Source organism: Mustela erminea, chromosome 9 (assembly GCF_009829155.1).
Source record: "Mustela erminea isolate mMusErm1 chromosome 9, mMusErm1.Pri, whole genome shotgun sequence".
Lineage (NCBI taxonomy): Eukaryota > Metazoa > Chordata > Mammalia > Carnivora > Mustelidae > Mustela > Mustela erminea.
Window position 1 is genome coordinate 83,674,080 of NC_045622.1, and position 20,485 is coordinate 83,694,564.

The 20,485-nt window shown below is 33.0% G+C and overlaps 1 protein-coding gene across 2 annotated transcripts in view; it reads left to right on the top strand.

The window, feature by feature from the left end:
- The window catches only part of ELP4 (elongator acetyltransferase complex subunit 4), a 247,008-nt gene that overhangs the window by 124,357 nt on the left and 102,166 nt on the right, over window positions 1-20,485 (top strand). The window contains exons 9-10 of one of the 2 annotated variants that reach the window (XM_032359365.1): window positions 391-497; window positions 4,488-9,141. In XM_032359365.1, the coding sequence (XP_032215256.1) occupies window positions 391-497; window positions 4,488-4,568 (188 nt within the window). In that variant the 3' untranslated portion in view covers window positions 4,569-9,141. Of the gene's footprint in view, window positions 1-390; window positions 498-4,487; window positions 9,142-20,485 lie in introns of those variants that run through there. The other variant, XM_032359364.1, reaches the window with a different exon arrangement.

Below are 20,485 nucleotides of genomic sequence, written 5' to 3' on the forward strand. Positions count from 1 at the left end.
TACTGGTGCATTTAATAAAATAAAGATCACTCAGTGGTGCCGTGGGCAGCATGCAAGGTGATAGCCATATTTGCTTACTGTAAATACAAGAGAAAATCACACACAAACCGGCTGTAGTTTTGACAAGTATTAAGATCCCTCTTTACATCTGTACTTCTGTACCAAAGTGCAATTAGTTTTCCTCGCACAAGGATTTCTGTTTATCTTATTCTGCTTGATTACTTGAGTATAATCACAGCATTTGCTTCATTGCTCCTGGTAGTAAGCTCCAGTTTTAAAAGGGGAGGATGCTTGTGTGTAAATTTACAGGATTCTGCTGTAAGACTCTTAATTTTATGCATCTAAGACAGTGTTTTAAATTTTGTTTTCTTTTAATTTCCTTTTCACAAGGTTTGATTCATATCCGGCAGATTCCTCGGCTTAATAACTTGATTTATGATGTATCTGATGTCAAAGACTTAGCTTTTAAATTAAAAAGGAAGCTATTCACCATTGAGGTAAGAGAGAATTTTTGTATTTTAGTTCATGACTTGAGGTTAAATGGTCTGTGTGTGTGTGTATATATATATATATATATATACATATATATTATGTATATATATATATACATTTTTTTACTTAATGAAATTCTTAGAAGATGTTTCCTGCTAATATTCTTAAGTTCTTTCAGTGTAACAGAATAATGTTTTTAGAACTATCTTATTTTTTTCTCTTTTAGTGACATATCATTTGAGTATAGTAAAAAATGATTTTAAGTGTCTATTCAAAGTAAACTCCAAACTTACATGAGAAGTATGACATGCATATTTCCAAGGCTTTCAAAAGCATATTTAATTAAATGTTAATGAGCTGTGATTATTGTGTGTGGAGTGTGAATGCTACCCACAGTTGTGTATGGCTAAGTAAAGACGATCCTTATCTACATTCTAAAAGCAGTTTTCTTTACTATTAGTGAATTCACCTTTCCACTTTCCATGATGAACAAAACAAAATATAATTTACACCAGGGTCTTTAATCAAATTTTCTACAAAACTGAAACTTTTTTGGTGACCTTCATGCAAGCAGTAGTGACAGAAAGTAGTGGTACAAAAGATTTATTTCAACTTAATCTTGCTAAAGAGCAAATGAACATAGCACTATTAAGCAATTAGAGTTGATGTATTTATTAACGAAATAAATGCTCAGGGAGAGATGGCTTTTGGGTGATGTGATAGTTATCAGTATAGTCGGTGCAATTTTTTTAACAAAGACATAAAACAGCCAAGCAGCCTTGACAAACCATTTTGTTTAATCTCTTTTCAAATGAAAAGCTCTTAAGCAGGCCACTTGTCTTAACTGCTTGAAACCATAAAAAGAGAGAATTGCCACCAATAAATTAGCATATTTTAACTTCATCACCAAATGATGGTCAATGTGGCTTGGCACTGCTTTGGTGTTTGGGACTTCACCCTTAAGTGACCACTTTGGCCCTTTTTTGACCCTCTGCCCTCTTTAGCCGGCCACTTGATAAGGTGACTTCATGGTTCTCTCTCTTTTTTTCTTTCCCTTCACATTTGCAAGTAGCACTAACCTATAAATCATTGTAAGGGCCCTATCCAGTGACAAATTAATGTGCCCTCCTCCTAATTAATGGTCATCAATGTCCTTAATTATCTAATCCTATTGAGAGCAGTTAATAGTTAATCAGACAGCCAGTTCTTCAAGCAGGTCATCTCGGCAGGAGTGTTAGAAGTTTCTCATCTGGGGATACTCCCTTCAAAAGCCACTTAAAGCCAAAAGATCCAGAGTGTAAAAATACTGATTCTTGAGCTAATTTGCTTTAGTTCTCAGAAGAAACCACTGAAATGGAACCCAGCACTGTAATTGTTCAAACTTTGTTTCAATTTTTCTGATACAATACTGAAAAATTTACCATTATTATTTACCCATTTTAAGCGATACTTTGCTTAAAAATTTTGGAAGTATAAAGTTATAATTAGTGTCACAAGAATGCATGCCTCATCGTTTTAAGTTGAACTTATGTTTTTCATTAAAAATGTGGGGTTTTTTTCCTCTGCACGACGCCTTTCTCCCAAATGAGTGTTCTGACAACCAGGTCTAAGATAGTGTCTCTATCATCATACACACTAACCAAGCAGATTCCCTAATGAAAATCCTGTTGCACCTAGAGAAAAAAGTAGCACTGTAGTGTGAATTATGTTTATTCTCTCTCACTCTCTCTCTTTCTCACACATGCACACAACACATATATGCACACATACACTGAGTCTTATTTTGGGCTTGAAGGGATAGAAATAAAGGACTAAATAATGTCAAGTGGGACCTCTCCTTTGAGTGAACTTAGTTTCTAGTAGTCCCTACACTTTACCACTATAGCTGATGTGAGATCTTTTATAAACCACATAGGTTTCTGTTCCATTTCCTCTCTCCTATTCCCAGCATTCTAACCTAAGAGAATAATTATAACTGATCACCTGTGATTTGGAAGAAATATTTGAAAAGAAAACACAAATAGGTGGTTGGTTTTTAAAAAGTCAATATTTAATACAGTTGCTCAAATCCTTTACCTTTTTGGCTTATAACTTTCATCTTTTTTTATACATAGAAATATAGTTACAGCACATTCCAAATAATTTATTCACTCATGCAATAAAATTCTATTTGGTGTTTAAGAATGAAACAAACCTGACAGAAACATATATAGATATAATTATAACAAGGTAAAATCATGTGGTTCACATAAAACTAAATGATTTAAATACAGCACTGTACCTTATAAAATACATAACCAAACAGATAGCAAGTCTTTGGTGATATATTGTAGAAACTGGAAACAAGAGGATTCCCTTATTAGGGGAAAATTTATCTATCAAGTGACATTATTTTAATATGCACAACAAAATTTTTAAACTGATACTAAAAAATAATAATAAAATAAAAATAATAAAATATGTACTAGTCTATAAAGTGTGAGATTCTAATATAGCAGACATTGAATCTACATTCTACTTTCAGAAGAGAAAGGTGGTTTAGCAGGGAAAGCAGATATGTTTTCTGATTCCATACAGGTAGATTTGTTACATGGTGGAATTTTCTTATCAGTCACACAGTCTCAAAATTGGCATGTTGGAAACAAGGAGCAAAAAAAAACCAGGAAAATATCTTCATCTCTATTTTTAGGGTACCCTTTCTTTGATTTTTTAAACTCTTTTTTATAGATGAAAACTAAATTTTTATTTATCTATTTATTTATTATTATTTTTTTTTTTTACTAACAGCCACCAAGGGCCTCTAACAAGTAGAGCAGCTTTAAACAGCAGTCTTTAATATTTCTGAGTTATTTGGAAAAGGCAAAAGAATATTTATCTCTTCTTGGACTGTGTATTTGTATTATTCAGACTCAAGTGGAAGCATTTATCTAATCACAGTAAATTTTTACTAATACCTAGTGTTCGTCAGTTATGAAGCTCTATAAATTCACCCCTCTACAAAAACCGTAGAGGAATCATATCTTTAGTAATGACACTAAAATCCTGGCACGCATTCTGGATAGGTAAAAGAGAAAATTTAAGGTTGATTCAGTCTGGCTTCAGGTTAAAAAAAAATAGCTTTCCAATTCTTTAAAAATTTATAATCCTTATAAACTGTACAATGTAACTGTCTAGCATATTTGATTAACCATGACATGCTACTTATTTCTTGGCCTTACCACATAACCTTTATTCAATCATAGCAAGATTTATTAAGCCATTATTGTGTACCAGGCCCTCTACTGGCTTACTTATACTTACTATATGGTAATTGAATATTTTATAACAAAAGGCTTTACTAAGATATAATAATAAACTCAATATATAGAAACTATGTTTTTTTCATCTTCCTATCTGTCCCAGAACTAAGAACAGAGCATACACTTAGCAGGTATAAAATCTTGCTGAAATACATATATGGATAGATAAGTTACAGAGTCTGAAAACTTGCCCAAACAATACAGCTATAAGTATTATATAAACTCCACCAGGCAAGTGATATATAAACATTACTTTCTTCATTAAGTTCCTTTAGAAATATAACTTGGGTACATAGCTTCACTTCCCAGCTGAAATAACTACTTAGACTTGTTTGGTTCTTTTTTTTTTTTTTTTTTTTTTCAGTTTTGTAATTTTTTGCTTTCTCTGATGTTGGGATCATCATTAGCCAGTTTTTTCTTATATTAGTCATTATGATGTAATTGTGATACCTAAACAAGTAAGATTTGATAGGATTTGAAATGTGGCTTCATTTAATTTGATGATATCATAACAGCAAATTTTCAAAAATAAGGTAAAACAATATGTACATAGGTTTTAATTGGTCCCAAAATAGTAATTATCATAAGTAGTTTATTTATGTGGGTTTTGCACATTAAATGAATATTGACAGTCCAGAAAATCAAAATAGATTAAGTTTACTCAAGATTGTCTTTAATATTTTGCCCCTAATTCAGAACACAGGACTCCAGTACCGGGTCTCCAGTCATCAAAAACTTTCTCACAGAAGAACTGATAAACCACTATTTATTAAATAACCACTATTTTTGATGCACTTACTTAGAAAACTCCTTCTTAGGTATATTGAGACCAAAATATTATATGCCATCAGTATAAATCAGCTTTATATAGTACTACAGTATACTTGATATGATTCAGTAGAATTATCTGAAATTTTTACATATTGTAAAACCATAGACTCTTGTAGTCACTATGACAATGTTGGACAATGTAGAGTTGCCTGATATCTTTGGTCCTAGGTTTCCTTACTTGCCTATGTTTTGTACCAATAGTCTTTCCGGTTTTAAATAGGAGGTAGAAAGGGGACTGTTCACTATACCTGGAGGTACAGGAGAGGATTGGTTAACTTACTTACTTGTCAATTAACAGTTATGTCACTAAAAAGAAAAATAACGGAAACATAAATGTCTGACTCAAGAGCATTAAGTCGTAGCATGAGGGACCATATAGTCCAATATACCAATTCTGATAATGATGCCCTCTACAAATACTGCAATATTCAATTCCCAGATATACTACAGTTAGCAAAAGAAAATCAAAGAGGAACATGTGCATCTGTTCATCCAGATCAAATCACTTGTCAAAAGTAAATTCAAATTAGCATTCTTTAACAATGGAAATGTCATTTTGTACATGTTTACATCTTAATATATTCGTTATATCACCATCCCCATATTTACACTTTATTTCCTAAGTAAGGTAGACATCCAGTAGGGTCATACAGGTTTCACAGATTCTCCAGAAGTTGGTAAGACTGTGCTCTTTTATATTTCACATGTCGTAGTGAGCCTATCAAAAGTGCATACCACCTTAAGGGGAACACAGTTTTGAGACTCTGTCTAATCCTATTTCTTCCCACATTGGAATCTTAATTAGAAGAGATAAGAAAAAAAAAACACATCATTTAACTAAATTATTGTCTTGAATCTGTAGCAAAAGGTATAATCCGCAATTGGGCCAATTAGTGAACCCCATAGTTAGCTCTGCTGCAGCGAACAACTTGATTAGATCTGACACCACCCTGGTTCTCACTGTTGTTTTGCCAGGTATGATGGTCAGACTTCAAAGAGCTGGAGGCATCAGCAGGGCAAGGTTTGGAGGCCAGCTTAGGTCCGGTTGTTAATCTCTCTACTAAAACCACAGCAGCTCTCACACAAAACAAGCTTACACGACACAATCATGCGGTATTAAAGTTAGGGTTGAGTCATGCCAATTTGCCTTTGATTTTTTGATGATTGACCAAAGATGGCTACATGACTAGACACATGCTAGAAGTATACTGATTAGGTAAGTTCCCAAAATATTTGAAGCATTTTTTTAACTTCCTATATAAATGTTGGGGAACTTTATCCCCTTTGATCAAACTTCCGAAGTAATAGTACTGTATCAGAAGGAAAATGAATATTTCTTACTGGCAGCCTGAATCCCAAACTTTTCACTTACCACTTCATAAAAATTAGTGTTTATATTAATAATTCCTTAAGGAGAATGTAAAAAGAAATTCTAAGTGGTAAGCTTTTAAAAAATCTATTAAGTGCATTAAAAGAAAAAACATTTTTCTCTGAGTCATTTTTTTTCACTGACAATTTTTCTGAAATTTCTTTATAATTATTTTCCACTTAAATGTTGAGTAAAGTGCCCTTCTAGGATGTGATTGCATAAGTGTTCTTTTCTCTGCATTCTGATTTGTTGGAATATTGCAGTAATAGTGACATGTTTCCATTCTGAGAAAAGCCTAAGGCTGCTTTAGTATTATTCCGAATGATTGAAGCTGCCATCTTGCTGACTTTCCCTTAGGCAGCATAGGGCCTGTGTGCTTTTGTGTTCACTTCACATGCTTCCTGTGAGTTGGGCTAGCCGAACATCATTGCTTCATTTGGCAAGGAAGAGTACATTCATGTTTGGCTATTATAGCTCTTAAAGTTTCTGTATGGTCATCAACACCTGAGATATAAAACTTAGACATTGTTACATCCAATAAATCACATCAAATAAATCCTCTTTCTTTGAGAAGTATTTTAAATTATTTTATGACACCTTGACTGTGAATAATTTTTATATAAAAAGGGTCATTTTATAAATTGAACTTAGACTCTAATGGTTCACATTGCACAAATTTTTATACTAAGTCATACTACATATTAGAAATATGTTCGGAATATGGTCATCAAGATGGTGACACAAAGCAAAAGTCTAATATTTAGAATCTTGCCACATAGTTTTCAGTTCATGAGTCTGTTATTAAAGATTCTGTGGTACCTATTGTCCAGCAATCTCGCTTTTGAGATTAGGATGGTACAGATTCAGCATCGTCTAAGGATAGATACAAAGAGGAAAAAAATCCTCTGTCTTCTATCCTGAATTTTGCAGATATAAACACTTCTGTATGTATTTTATTGTATGGTTCCAGGAAAACCATATTGCAGTATTTCAAGGCTTTTTTTTTAAAGCATTTGTAGAACTGCTGTAGCAGAACTCACCCAGTTTATATGATATTCCCTAAACCACTACCCCCACAATGTGCTATTTATGGTGTCTGAGGAAGATAGAAAAATAGAAAACAAAAAATAATGACAAATCATGGCTACCCCATTTCAACAGGTAGAAGGTGAGAACATATATTTTACTAATAAAACCTCCAAAATGCCTAGAAGAGAAAGAACTTATCTAGAGCTTAATAAATATGGTATCCATTAGCTTTGTGATTAATATAGGTAACTTTGGGGATACTTTTGTACCCAAAATATCTTAAGTCCTTCCTCAAGATCTTTGCACAGTGTATGTCCAGAATGTTCATGCCTCCATCCTTTCATGGCTTTTTCTTGTCACTGGATCACAGTTTAAATATCTCAGTCTCCTTAGAGAGATCTTCCCTGACTGGCCCATTTGAAGTATTCACTCTGTTATCTGCTATCACATACCCTATTTTAATTCTCAGTGTAACATGTATTACTACAATTAATTATCAGTTAGTTTATTATTTTTCAACATGATTCAGCCTTTTTTGTTGTAAGCTTCACAAGATTAGGAACATAGTCTGTCTTTTTTGTGGCAAAATCCCAAGCACACGTGGGAGGTATTCCACAAATACTGGTTGAATTGTTAAAGTACTAATTTTAGAGTAATTCATGTCTACCGTAAGTATATTTAAAAACATGTATTGGGTATCTCATTTATTCTAGGCATTGTGTTGGTGCTTTCACATACACTACCATATCTACCTCTTATTTGATACTCACAGGAGCCCTTGCCATTGGATTAGTACACACATTCTAATGTGAGGAAATATAAGGAGTTGTGTGACCTTCCCAAAGTCACAGAGCTAGCATTAAATCCAGATCTTTTAACTCCATGTACAGAGTTACACTGGAAAGTTAACGTGTTCAGGAGCTCTGTTAATTATTATTGATTTAAAAATAAGTTTTATTGACTCTTTAGCAGGGTCCTAGGACTACCGCAAGTGCTTTCTAGGCATTACTCAGAGATCTCACAACTACTGTATACCACGAGTATCTACATTTTATAATTGAAGAAACTTAAGGTTCAAAGAGATCAAGTAACCTAACTTATCCAAGGTCAGAGTTAATAACTGACAGAAATGACACTTCTACCAGAGCCTGGGCTCTGAAACAACAACTACTCACCACGCCCCACAGTGCCCTGCCATCCCATCTTCAGTGCATGAGCCAGAAAGCCTCTGCCGTGAGACATAAAGAAGAACAAAAATATACACACACACTGATATATAATCTTTTAACATTCATGTTAAAAGTTCTTGTGCCCCTAGCATTTCTACTCTATTTTTATAAAATACCTTATAAAATTCAGAATGAATTAACCATAAATTCTCCCTTATATAACATTAGCATTGCAAGATTGTTCTTTTCCTTATTTTTTTTTTTTTTTACTAATTTCTGGTATTTGGTAGTGTATTTTAATAGAAAAATTAATTTGCCAAACTATAAAGCCATTCCCTAAAGCACTAACCACCTCTGTAGAATTTCTAGATCTTAGCTACATAATGTGGGGAAAATATTTCTATACAAAGAAACAGGGTTCCCTTGCTTTGGTTTACTATTTTGATATGGTTCAGAAGTACCAAAACTTACTTTCAGTGTAATATTATTGTATTTTTGTATTCACTTGCATTCAACATGCAGGTATTTTTGCAAATACTAATTTGCTCATAGTTACCATGTTGTTATATTTTTTCTGAATTATTTTATATATATAATCTTTGAAGCATCATCTTGTGAGATAAATAAGGCATATATAATTTATAAGGTAGTAAGATAACAAACTCAGTTTTCTAAAATTTCTTTTTTTGCCTCCTTTTTAATCATAACTTGGTCTAATGAAGGTTTAATCCATTCATATTAATACCTATTTCTTTTTTTGTTGCAAATGTTTCATTTACTAAAAGTATTTCAAATACCATCTTTAAGCAAAGTTAAGCAATAAATCTCATGATTGCAAACTATTTCCCTTTTTTATTGATCAGTATTACTAAAAAAGTCTCTACAGTTTAGGATAAGAAATGTTTCTCATGGGGAGCCTGGGTGGCTCAGTGGGTTAAAGCCTCTGCCTTCAGCTCAGGTCATGATCCCAGGGTCCTGGGATGGAGCCCTGCATCGGGCTCTCTTCTCAGCAGGGAGCCTACTTCCCCCTCTCTCTCTTTGCCTGCCTCTCTGCCTACTTGTGATTTCCGTCAAGTAAATAAATAAAATCTTTTTAAAAAATGTTCCTCATTAAGGAAATATGAGATTAAATATAAATTTTTAGTTTTTACAAGATAGAACTTTTAAGAGACTAATTAAGAGAAACTGAGGTGTAACGGAAATGCTTTTAGCCACAAAACTAGTAAAGCAGTACTCTTATTTAAGTAGAAATTAAAGTTTCATCAGAGTTATTACTGTCATAACTCCATGCCACAGTGGACATTTCATAGAGTAGCTGGTTCAGGTTCTTTGTATCTGGTCTAGTGAAGTTCACTGAACTGTTTTGTCAGGTGCTGTCAAGTCAGCCCACCATTGTTGTAGAGCATCAGACTAAATCATTTTGTCATGAGCCTTCCAGAAATAAGATACTTAATATGAGAGGTTTAATGAAATTGAGTATTTGGTTTCATTTTTTTGTGAGACTGTCAAAAATATATTGCACTCATTCAGAAATTTCTGAGTAAATCAGTGGTAATATCTGACCCTATACTTCATTGAAATTTTGCTTTAAATATCTTTACTTAATATAAATAACTTTTGGAATGTATTTGAGTATTTGGACATGTTTTGTTGGATATGTGATTATTCCCTAAACATTTCTAAGTTGTGAAAATTCCAAGAAGAGTTGTCTTTTACTAAGTTTAAATTTTTCTATTATAAAATGAACCTAGTGCCAAGTTTGAAATAACTATTTTTTTTTCCAAAGGCTATTTTATTAAAAATGAAGCTGTATTTTATTACATTTTTAATGAATGAATTATTTTATGTGAGTTCTAAATATTTAATTCTTCCGTGATTGGAAAAATAGTTTATTCTTCCAATCAATAGTCATTTAAAAGGCATTATTATAATGGAGACTATTAAATGCCTCAAATTTTATATATATATGTATTTTTTTTTTGATAGGGAGATGTGTTGTTGATATATCCGCTCAACAACCTAAGAAATATTTTACCAGCTTATACTGTAGCTACGGTGTAGCATTGAAAACCCTTGTCACAAAAAGCCTTTTGGTGCAATTAAAGGTCACTTGTACATATTGTAATAGGCTACTCATTTACAAGATCTTTGTTAAGGGTCAGTGCTATAGCATGAAATGGATTGCCCTTGTTGAGCCTGTAAATAAATGGGTCAACTTCTCTTGTATTCAGTGGGCAAAGGGAAAAGCTAACACCATACTAGTTTATTAATATTTTTACAAACAGATTGCTAAGATACTGAGCAAAACCAAATGCACTAGTGCTATATTCTTGATATAATTATAGAAAATTACTAAAACATGTAGCTAGTTTTTAAGGAAACCTGCACATAAGCACACAGTTGTTTAGATACCTGGATCACATCCAGATACAGAAAAGCATAGCACAGCAGCAGTGTTCACATGTTCTTTACCATAAAGCTAGCATGTTTTTAAATGCCTAAGATGTATATACTCCATTTTTTTCTGTATTGAAGTCCAATATTTCTAAGGGAAAGGTAGGAAAAAGTAATCAAACTAGACAGTGTTTATTTTCATTACTTTTCAGAGCCTTGCCAATGCGCTGAGGGAGACAAACGGTGGTGCAGATAAAGTATTAGGAATGATCCGTGCTGAATGAATTCACTCACCTGATTTTTCAATAAATTAAGATTTTAGGATAAAAATGAAACTAATGATTAAAATATTTTGTACATTACAGTAATTTTAATACATTTAGATTTTATGTTTGATATGTATACACACATACATACACAAATATAAGAGGTGTAAATCATTTTTTGTTCTCAAAATCAAATTAATAATTAATTTATTCAGCACTTTCTAGATTCTTTCCTCTGAATTTGGCCATTCAGTTACACAACTATACACCCCTAATTGTTTTGGAGTTTGCTGGGTACTATCAAAAAATTTAAATTTATAGCCCGTGCCAAATCAAATCTGGGTCAAACAAAAGTAATTTAATAATGGGTTTTAGTCAAGAATCAAATGAATAATGATAAATCACCCTTCAAAAACCTGTAGAACTGATTTTTGTAGGAAAATACTAAGGTCATGGGACGCCTGGGTGGCTCAGTGGGTTAAAGCCTCTGCCTTCAGTTCAGGTCATGATCTCAGGGTCCTGGGATCAAGCCCCGCATCAGGCTCTCTGCTCAGGGGGGAGCCTGCTTCCTCCTTTCTCTGTCTCAGCCTGCCTCTCTGCCTACTTGTCTGTCAAATAAATAAGTAAATAAAATTTTTTAAAAAAAAATACTAAGGCCAGTCATTAAGGGCAAACATGATGCAAGCAGCCGAGAATATCCCTGATCTAAGTAATCTGTGCTTGTTGTTTAGCTCTCGATTGTCCACTCTTCACAATGTTTTGTTTGGCTTTGCTGCCATACTTCCTTAGCATAGTGAAAACGTCATGATCATGCTTAAGCCTCTTACATAAAATACCGAAGCTTTGGGAAAACATGTTCATTTAAGGGCATAAATGCTTTAACCTTATGTCTGTTTTACTCATCACCATATTCCCCTCTTCCTAGTTCAGTGCCTGATCATGTATGTGCTCAAAAAATATTGAATGAATGAATGAATGAATGAATGAATGAGTGAATGTCCTCTTGACAGTGCTCAAAACATATTCGCATGACTCTCACCATTTATGAGGCATCTGGGTGGCTCAGTCAGTCAAGCAGCTGCTTTCTGCTCAGGTCATGATAGCAGGGTCCTGGGATCGAGTCCCACATTGGGCTCCCTGCTCAACAGGGAGTCTGCTTCTTGCTCATGCTCACTCTCAGTCTCTCTCTCTCTTAAATAAATAAAATCTTTAAAAAATAAAAATAATAAATAATAAAATCTCACCATTTCGGATTATATGTAATAGTCTGATAATGCTAATACCGTTTGCATAAATGGTTAATCTATTTCTAAGGTCTCAAATAAATGAAATAACCTTCAAAACAGCAGCTGATCCATTTGCAACAATATGGATGGACCTGCAAGGCATTATGTTAATGAAATAAGTGAGAGAAAATCAAATACCATATGATTTCACTTATATGTGGAATCTAAAAACAAAACAAATGAACAAACAAAACCAAATGTAGACACATAGATACAAGAAAAAAACTGTTGGTTAGGGCACCTGTCATGATCCCAGGGTCCTGGGATCGAGCCCCATATCGGGCTCTCTGCTCAGCAGGGAGTCTGCTTCCCTTCCTCTCTCTCTCTCTGCCTGCTTCTCTGCCTACTTGTGATCTCTGTCTGTCAAATAAATAAATAAAACCTTAAAAAAAAAAAACCTGTTGATTATCAGACAGGGGAGGGTTGGGAGAGAGAGAAGAAGTAGAGAAAGGAGATTAGGAAGTACAGACTTCCAGTTATAAAAAGAAAGAAGTCGTGGGGTTATAATGTACAGCATAGGAACATAGTCACTAATATAATAACTTTGGTGACAGATGGTAACTAGACATCATGGGGATCATTTCATAATGTATAAAAATACCAAATCACAATGATGTACACCTGAAACTAGCAGGATATTGTGTACCAGTCATACTTCAACAAAAAATCAACAAAATCAGCTAATAATACAATGAACCATTATTACCAAAGTGAAGTCAAGCTGTACTCTTCAGAATTATCAGATAGAAAGTGAGGAAATACATAATAATTTTTAGTTACCAAAAAGTGATTGATACTCTATTTGAATCATTACTTCCTTACTGTCATTTTATTGCCATTTGAAAATTATTTTGAATGCTTCATCTTAAAAGATTTTATAATAAATTTTCCAAATTTGTAAAAGTTGCCCAGAGCTGACAGGAATCAGTTCAGATTCTTGGGTTTAAAGTACCTATACCTTCTAATCCCCTTTGACCCAGTAATTGCCTTTTAATATCCCTGGTCTTCTTGGGCCAATGGAGTGGATTTTATTGCCTATATGGCTTATAACAGAAAAATATTACAAAAGATTCATGAGACTCAGGAGTTAAGCATGAAATAATTATGTACAATAGAAGATAAATACAACATTTTAGTTAAGTTCAGATTTAAATGCACATTGCTAATAAGGCAGCTAATATCACTTCTGTAATAATAAATCATCAGAAATATCATTACTGAAGAATGATCCCACTGATCTCTTTGTACACAGAGAGCTGACAAGTCCCAACCTAATTCTTTAGTTTGACTTCTTAAGAATTTCCTCCTGGGAAACCATTCTGGCCCAGATAGAAATTTAAGGACAATTATATTCAGAAGAAAATCTTCTACGGTGCATAATTTATAGCTGAATGCATTTTCCTTCATCGGGTCTATTGACTTAATGTGTAATTTACTCAAGAAACAGAAAGAGTACATGTAAAGATATTTTGGAAGTGTGATTTACTCTTCATAGTACCGTAAATATGAGCCATTTCTTTGCTTTAGCACTCAAATATATTATAACATTCCCATCATTTTATTGGAAAGATTCTTACGGTTTGGTTCACATAAAAATACCTAAGTAAAAACATTATTAAGTCAACTTTGCCCCTGATGCTTTAAAGCATGAAGTTCACAGACTATGACCTATGGGCCAAATCAAGCCTCACTGTTTTTTTTTTTTTTTTTTCAAATAAACTTGGATTGGAACACAGCCAGGCCTAATTGTTTATGAATTGTCTATGGCTGCTTTCACACTGCATCACTAAGCTGACATCTTACGGCACGCAAGGCCAAAAAAATATTTATTACCTGGTCATTTACAGAGAAAGTTTGCTATAAATAAGAACCACTTCTTTAGAACACTACACAATTTAAACAAAACTTACTGAAAGAGCTGTCATTTAGAGGATATGATTGATAGTCTTTAAATTACGCTTTGAGTAATAATAAATTCATATAATCACTTAATGTGTAGTTTGCACTTTCTGAATTAATAATGCAGGTGTGTCTCTTTGAGAAAATAACCTAGATTTCTTAAAATGCTAAAATCAGAAGGGAGCTCATAGTGCTTCAAAGCCAGCTTCTTATTGTAGGCATATATTTTCTCACCCAGCCTCTCTGTATTCATGAGGAACCCACTTTCTTGGAGGCACCCCATTTCATTCTCTACCAACTACAGCTGCTAGAACATTCTTTGAGATGCTAAAGCAACTTCCCACCCATCACATTAGTAATAACTGTACTTTCTGAAGCCACACATTAATTGCTATTTTGGCCTTCCTAATAAACACCTAATATATGAGAAACAATTATAATTTACATGTACATCTTCTTATTTTTCCTTAGATTTTATATTTCTTTTACAAAACATTATAAATTAAATTAACCATCTTCTGCTCTTTATGTACATTTAACTCACAATCTTAAACATGAAACACATAAAATCTTTAGAGTATCCTTTAAAGGAAACTTTTATTTTTTGTTAGACTTGAATTCTGAGGCTAAAAAGTCTTCATGAATTACAGGTCCATGAAATTTAAATATTGAAAATCAGTATTTGTTTCTAGCATATTTGAATTCACAAATGAGCTTCAGATGATTAAAAGGGAGAAAATCAACACTAAGTGTGATTTTTCAAATTTATTGTAATCTATATAAGATTGTTTTATCATAAGTAAATTAATCAAAATGTAGCATTAAAATTTTAATGACTGAATAATAGGAAGCATAAGAATATATTTCTAACAAGTTTTGATTTTATCAGCAGAAGTATACCAAAGAAAGATTAGCTACTCATTATCCACACTGTAACTGATAGCCAAGTTAAAACAGAAGGCTTGAGTGGCTGCTATGGATCAAGAATTCTTGCTTATTTTTCACTTCATTTTTTTTTAAACTGTAGGAATTTCTTAAGCAAGGAAATAAGAGCATGTTAAAGCTTAAAATATAAATATATTTAAAGTAACTTGGGGGCTGGTCAGAATATTTTTTAGGCTGTGTGAGTCTTGGGTTGGAATCTTCTGCCATTTTAGTTAGAAAATTTAAACATGTGAGGACAGTTTTACTCAAAATTGCTTTTAATGCCTACTATTATTTTCTAAATAATTAAGTAAAGATTAATGTCTTTGACCTTTGTGAATTGTTTTAAAATTAGCTAAAATCAATCCTTCTCAAAGGTGTTTATAATGTACAATAGAAAAGAAGATTGCATGAAACCACACAAAAAGGACTCAACTTAGTGTTTTCAGCCTAATAAAAATGTTGTAAAAATACTTGTAAGCTTGAAAATCACACTAGCTATTCTTGTTTCAAATTCTGTTTAATATATTGTTCTGTATGATTTTATAATAAACAGATTACTCCTTGAACAGGAATTAAGAATAAAGCTGCCAGGAAGGGGTTTTGTTGTCAGAGTAGTTCCCGCCTCATGTTTTGTAAGAGATTTCATGGTCCCATTGTAAAGAGTAGATGATTTAAAACGTGTTCCCAAGATAAACTTTCCCATTGTCATTAATGAGGATGGATAATACTGAGTGACAAGTGCATTAGGAATGACACAGAAAGAGCTGTTAGATTTGTCAGAGCATATCACTTCAGGCAGTGACACTCGAGGACATTCTTTTTGTGGATATTCAGTTGGGTTGGGGGGGTGGTTTAAAGATACCAAAGTTTGTGTTTGCTAATAGAATAATATATTTTACAATTTATAAATGTATATTCTCCAGTGTTTAGAAAATGTTTGGAAGGTTCTTTGCATTAAGTTCTTCCACATTCTAAGTTTATGCCCATAGTATATCCTGATTTCTTCCTAAGAAACTCATCAAATTTGTAACAGTTAAATGTTAATATATTTCCACAAAACCCATTTTTCTCTTAAAAAGTCTGATTTCTTGGATTTTCAACTGAAAGAAAGAGAATAAAAATTATGTAAATTTTTAGAAATATCTTTCTGTCTTAATCCTGTATCTAAGAGGGGCCTCTTTAATCTGTACCTCAGTGAGAATAAAGATTTTGAAACAAGAGAATACATGTAATTTATATTGTCTTTCTAAAAATATATTACTTTAGAGGAACATGTTTTAAATATGAATCAATGAACAATTAATAATATATGACCCTTCTGTTATTTAAAGTGTTTCCAAACTGTAATATGCCTCTCAATTTCTATTTGGAACGTGCAATTGACCACTTTTTCGCCTTGATTCATCTTTCGTGCTGCCAACCAAATTTTGTCTCTGTATACCTTTTTGACACTAATAATGACTGAGTCTCTGTTCATTTGAGTTCAAGATTTCCCAAGCGGCATTTTGGAACTAGGATAAACTATCTATCATGATTGCATACCACTAATCTGTCTCAACCAAACCACCCTATGACTGAAATTATATTTGACAGTTCACCTCTTCTTGATGAGCCTGAGGTGAACATAGCTACAGACCATCCCTGGGAGGACATGGCAACTACTCCATATGCTAGGGAGGGTCCTTTTATTTGTGAAACAAGACTTAAACTATGCCTGCAGAAGGGAGATATTTCTCTTTCTTTCTCTAATTTTTCCAATTTTCATTGGTTTTGCTTTCATACTACAAATATTTTTTAACCCAAAAATATTTGGTGAACATTTTCCGCCCTTACAAGTACTACCTATAGGTTAGCTTCACATGAAGTTAAAAATCATGGTCATTAAAAAACAATATCTATGCTTTCTGAAATGTTCTCTTATCTATATATCACAATCATCAAAAATCAAAGAGTTCCTGTTAGTATTTTAACTCCTACCAGAATTTACCAGTTCTTAAACCATCTCAATAAATTTCCATATTACAAAAAATATTTTTAAGAAGGGTTTAATTTTCTCATTTTAACATAAAAGTATTTTTCAAAACAAGTTTCCAAATTTATCTTAAAGATAAAAAATAGATTCGAAAAGAATAATAAGTTGAGCACTGAAGCAAAAATATTTTAATTTTTTGATAAAGATTTCTTATGTAGACCTTAAAATAAACTTCCTTACTGCCCTATATTCTTTTTGTGATTCCTTTGAAATCAGAAATTATCAAATATTTTGAGATGATGGACAAGGAGATGTTAAAGGGCTTACTATTAATATCTTAGAAAAACAAGAAATCTAAAGTAATTTTCGAGAATGTATATAGAAGGTTTAATCATTAGGCTAGTTTTAACAACAAACATGCAGAACAAAGTGAATATGAGGTTTAAATTGTAAAAGAAAAGATTGAGATGATTTAAACAAAGGCATTTGGATATTAAAATGATTTTTCAAAGACCGCATATAGAAGTTGTAATAAAATGCTATCTTTTTTAACCCGTCCTGGATTGTCGAAATGTGACTCAATCTAGAGATACTCAGATGGCCTGCAAAGTTTGACCAATTAGCTTATCAGAGCAATCACTTAATAAGTTTATTCCTAATTGTCTATTATTCTTAATTCAAGTGTATTATTCCCTTGGAAAGATTCCTTTTAATAAGGGCAATTTTTTCTATAATCTTATGAAGCGGGAATATAATCACAATGTGTTGCACAGAGCCTTTCTAAAGTAACATGTCAAATAACCATCAACTTTATTTGGATATTTTTATAAATGTTATAGTATTACATAATTATTTAGTCAATATAGTCAATGAAACACTCATATTTTTAATGCAATATAAATTATTTTTAACAAATATAAATTTTAATTTTTATTATTTTCTATATTGTTTTTATTTCAACTAATACAAGTTGAAATAAAAACACTTTACAAGTGAGTCATATGAGATTTCAGTAACATCACCTAAAGTAAGTATCCTGAAAAAAGTGTCAAAGTAAATTGTTTATCTATTTCCACATTTCTCAAAAGATTTTATTTATTTATTTGACAGAAAAAGATCACAAGTAGGCAGAGGGGCAGGTGGGGGAGGGTTGGTTGCGGGGGGCGGTGGCGCGGAACAGGATCCTTGCTGACCAGGGAGCCCCATGTAGGGCTCTATCCCAGGACCCTGAGATCATAACCTGAGCCAAAGCCAGAGGCTTTAACCACTGAGCCACCCAGATGCCCTTATTTCCACATTTTTTATTTCAACTGTGTAATTTCTACCAGTCAGCTGCATAATATATTTTATGACATATATTTCTGAAGAAAAGGGAGTACTATCAAAGTAATTAATAAACTATATACTTTATTTCAAAGCAACAAAATGAAAAAAGTCTAACTTATATAGCAATTCTAATGGTAGGCAGCCTTAATTTTTGTTAAATTTTAACTTAGGCAGTAAAAGCTGTGATCCATTCATCTTATCATACCCACTTACTCCTCCCATCTAATTATATGATCATTAAATGTACTTTTTTATTATAGGATGCATCTGCACATTTTTTTAAATAAAATTGCTTCCATTTTTCCCACAAGCATCTATTTTCTAATCAGAAAAGTTGATACTACATTGCTTTACAGTAAATATTCAAAAATTTAAAAATGGTAATTATTGAATAGTTATGATCTGAAAAAGTAATTGCTTCATTTGGAAAGCAGAATGTTTATTTTAAATTTAGAAAACAAGCAAATTGAAATGATGTTTTGTGTAATATTTAAATAGTTATACTTTTTGTTTTGGGTTTTAATATAACATTTTTTTCAACATTTTTAAAAAATATACTTACTTATATGCCTGAGCATGGTACATCATGAATCTTATTAAAAATATGACAAGAAAAGAAAATGTTCATTCCTACTAGTAAATGTGATATAAAATTTTCCTGAAAAAAGTCTTAATACCATCATATAAGATAAAATTATTGTGCCTACAGATGATTTTTAATTAAATGATTGACAACACTCAAATCGCTTGCTTGTATCAAGAAGGAATAGTTCCTTCCCACTACAATAATTCCCTCATCTTTGCTTTAAAAGTTGAGGTGAGATTTACTTTGGGGTCATGTGCGTGTGTTTGTGTGTGTGTGTGTGAGAGAGAGTCACAGAGAGAGAAATGTGAGAAGTTCTGTGAGATTTTTAATATCTTAACCTAGGATGAAATGTTCGTTATTTCAATATAATGTACATGCTGAGTCACTTGAAGTTTCAAGGACTTAACTATGTGAGAGCCAGATTAACTATAGATTTTTATTCGTTCAGTAAATATTTATGGAGGTGCTTTTAGGTAAATTTTTAATCTAGTCCAGTGCTTGCCTCTGGCAACCTCTCTAGCCCATCTCCCTCCTGAACTCCAAGTTGCAGTCTGACTCTTAGATCTGCAGGCCCCACAGTGGCCCATTTTGTTACTTCCAAGTCTTTTGTAAATGCCAAACATATTTCCCCTTTCTTCCAAGTATTCTTTTTTTTTTTTTTTAAGATTTTATTTATTTATTTATTTAACAGACAGAGATCACAAGTAGGCAGAGAGGCTGGCAGAGAGAAGGGGAAGCGGGCTCTCTGCCGAGCAGAAAACCCGATGCGGGACTCGATCCCAGGACCCTGGGATCATGACCTGAGCCGAAGGCAGTGGCTTAACCCAGTGAGCCACCCAGGTGCCCTCTTCCAAGTATTCTTGCCAGGTCAGTCTTTAGTTAGATGTTACTTCCTCTAAAATGTCTATCCTAATTCTCCAAAACCAGGTCAGGTAGACTACCTCTATACTCCTAGAGTACCTTGTAAATTACCTCTATTTTCACACTTACAAACATTATTTTAATTTTTTGTTTCTGTCTATTATACCATAAGCTGGTGGCAGAAATCATGGCATGTTCTTGTTTACTAATGCTTCTGCAGCCCCTAACACAGGATGTAGCATACAGTAGGGGGGTAGTAAATATTTGTTGAATGAAAAAACTAATAATATGTGGAAAATATTACATCTGCTAAATATCTGACTACATCTCTCTCTTTTTTACTTGTTATATGAACACTTAACATGAGGGGTGCCTGTGTGTCTCCATGGGTTTAGTGTCCAACTCTTGGTTTCAGCTCAGTTCATGACCTCAGGGTTCTGAGATCACACCCCATGTTTGACTCCGCACTCAGCACTGAGTCTGCTTCAGATTCTTTCTCCCTCTCCCTCTGCTTCTCTCCTCTAGCTCTCTATCTCTATCTCTCTCATAAATAAATAAGTAAATAAAATCCTTAAAAAAAAAAAACGCTTAACACAAGATCTACCCTCTTAACCAGTTTTTAATTTTATAATATTTTATTGTTGAGTATAGGTACAATGTTGTAACCTGACTACATCTTTAACTCTCCATATGTATCTGAGTTGTCTGCTCTTTGAGGAAGAGCATTAGGTAATCAATTCTCAAAGTCCAAATGCAGGTCCTGGCATAGTAGCCATAGC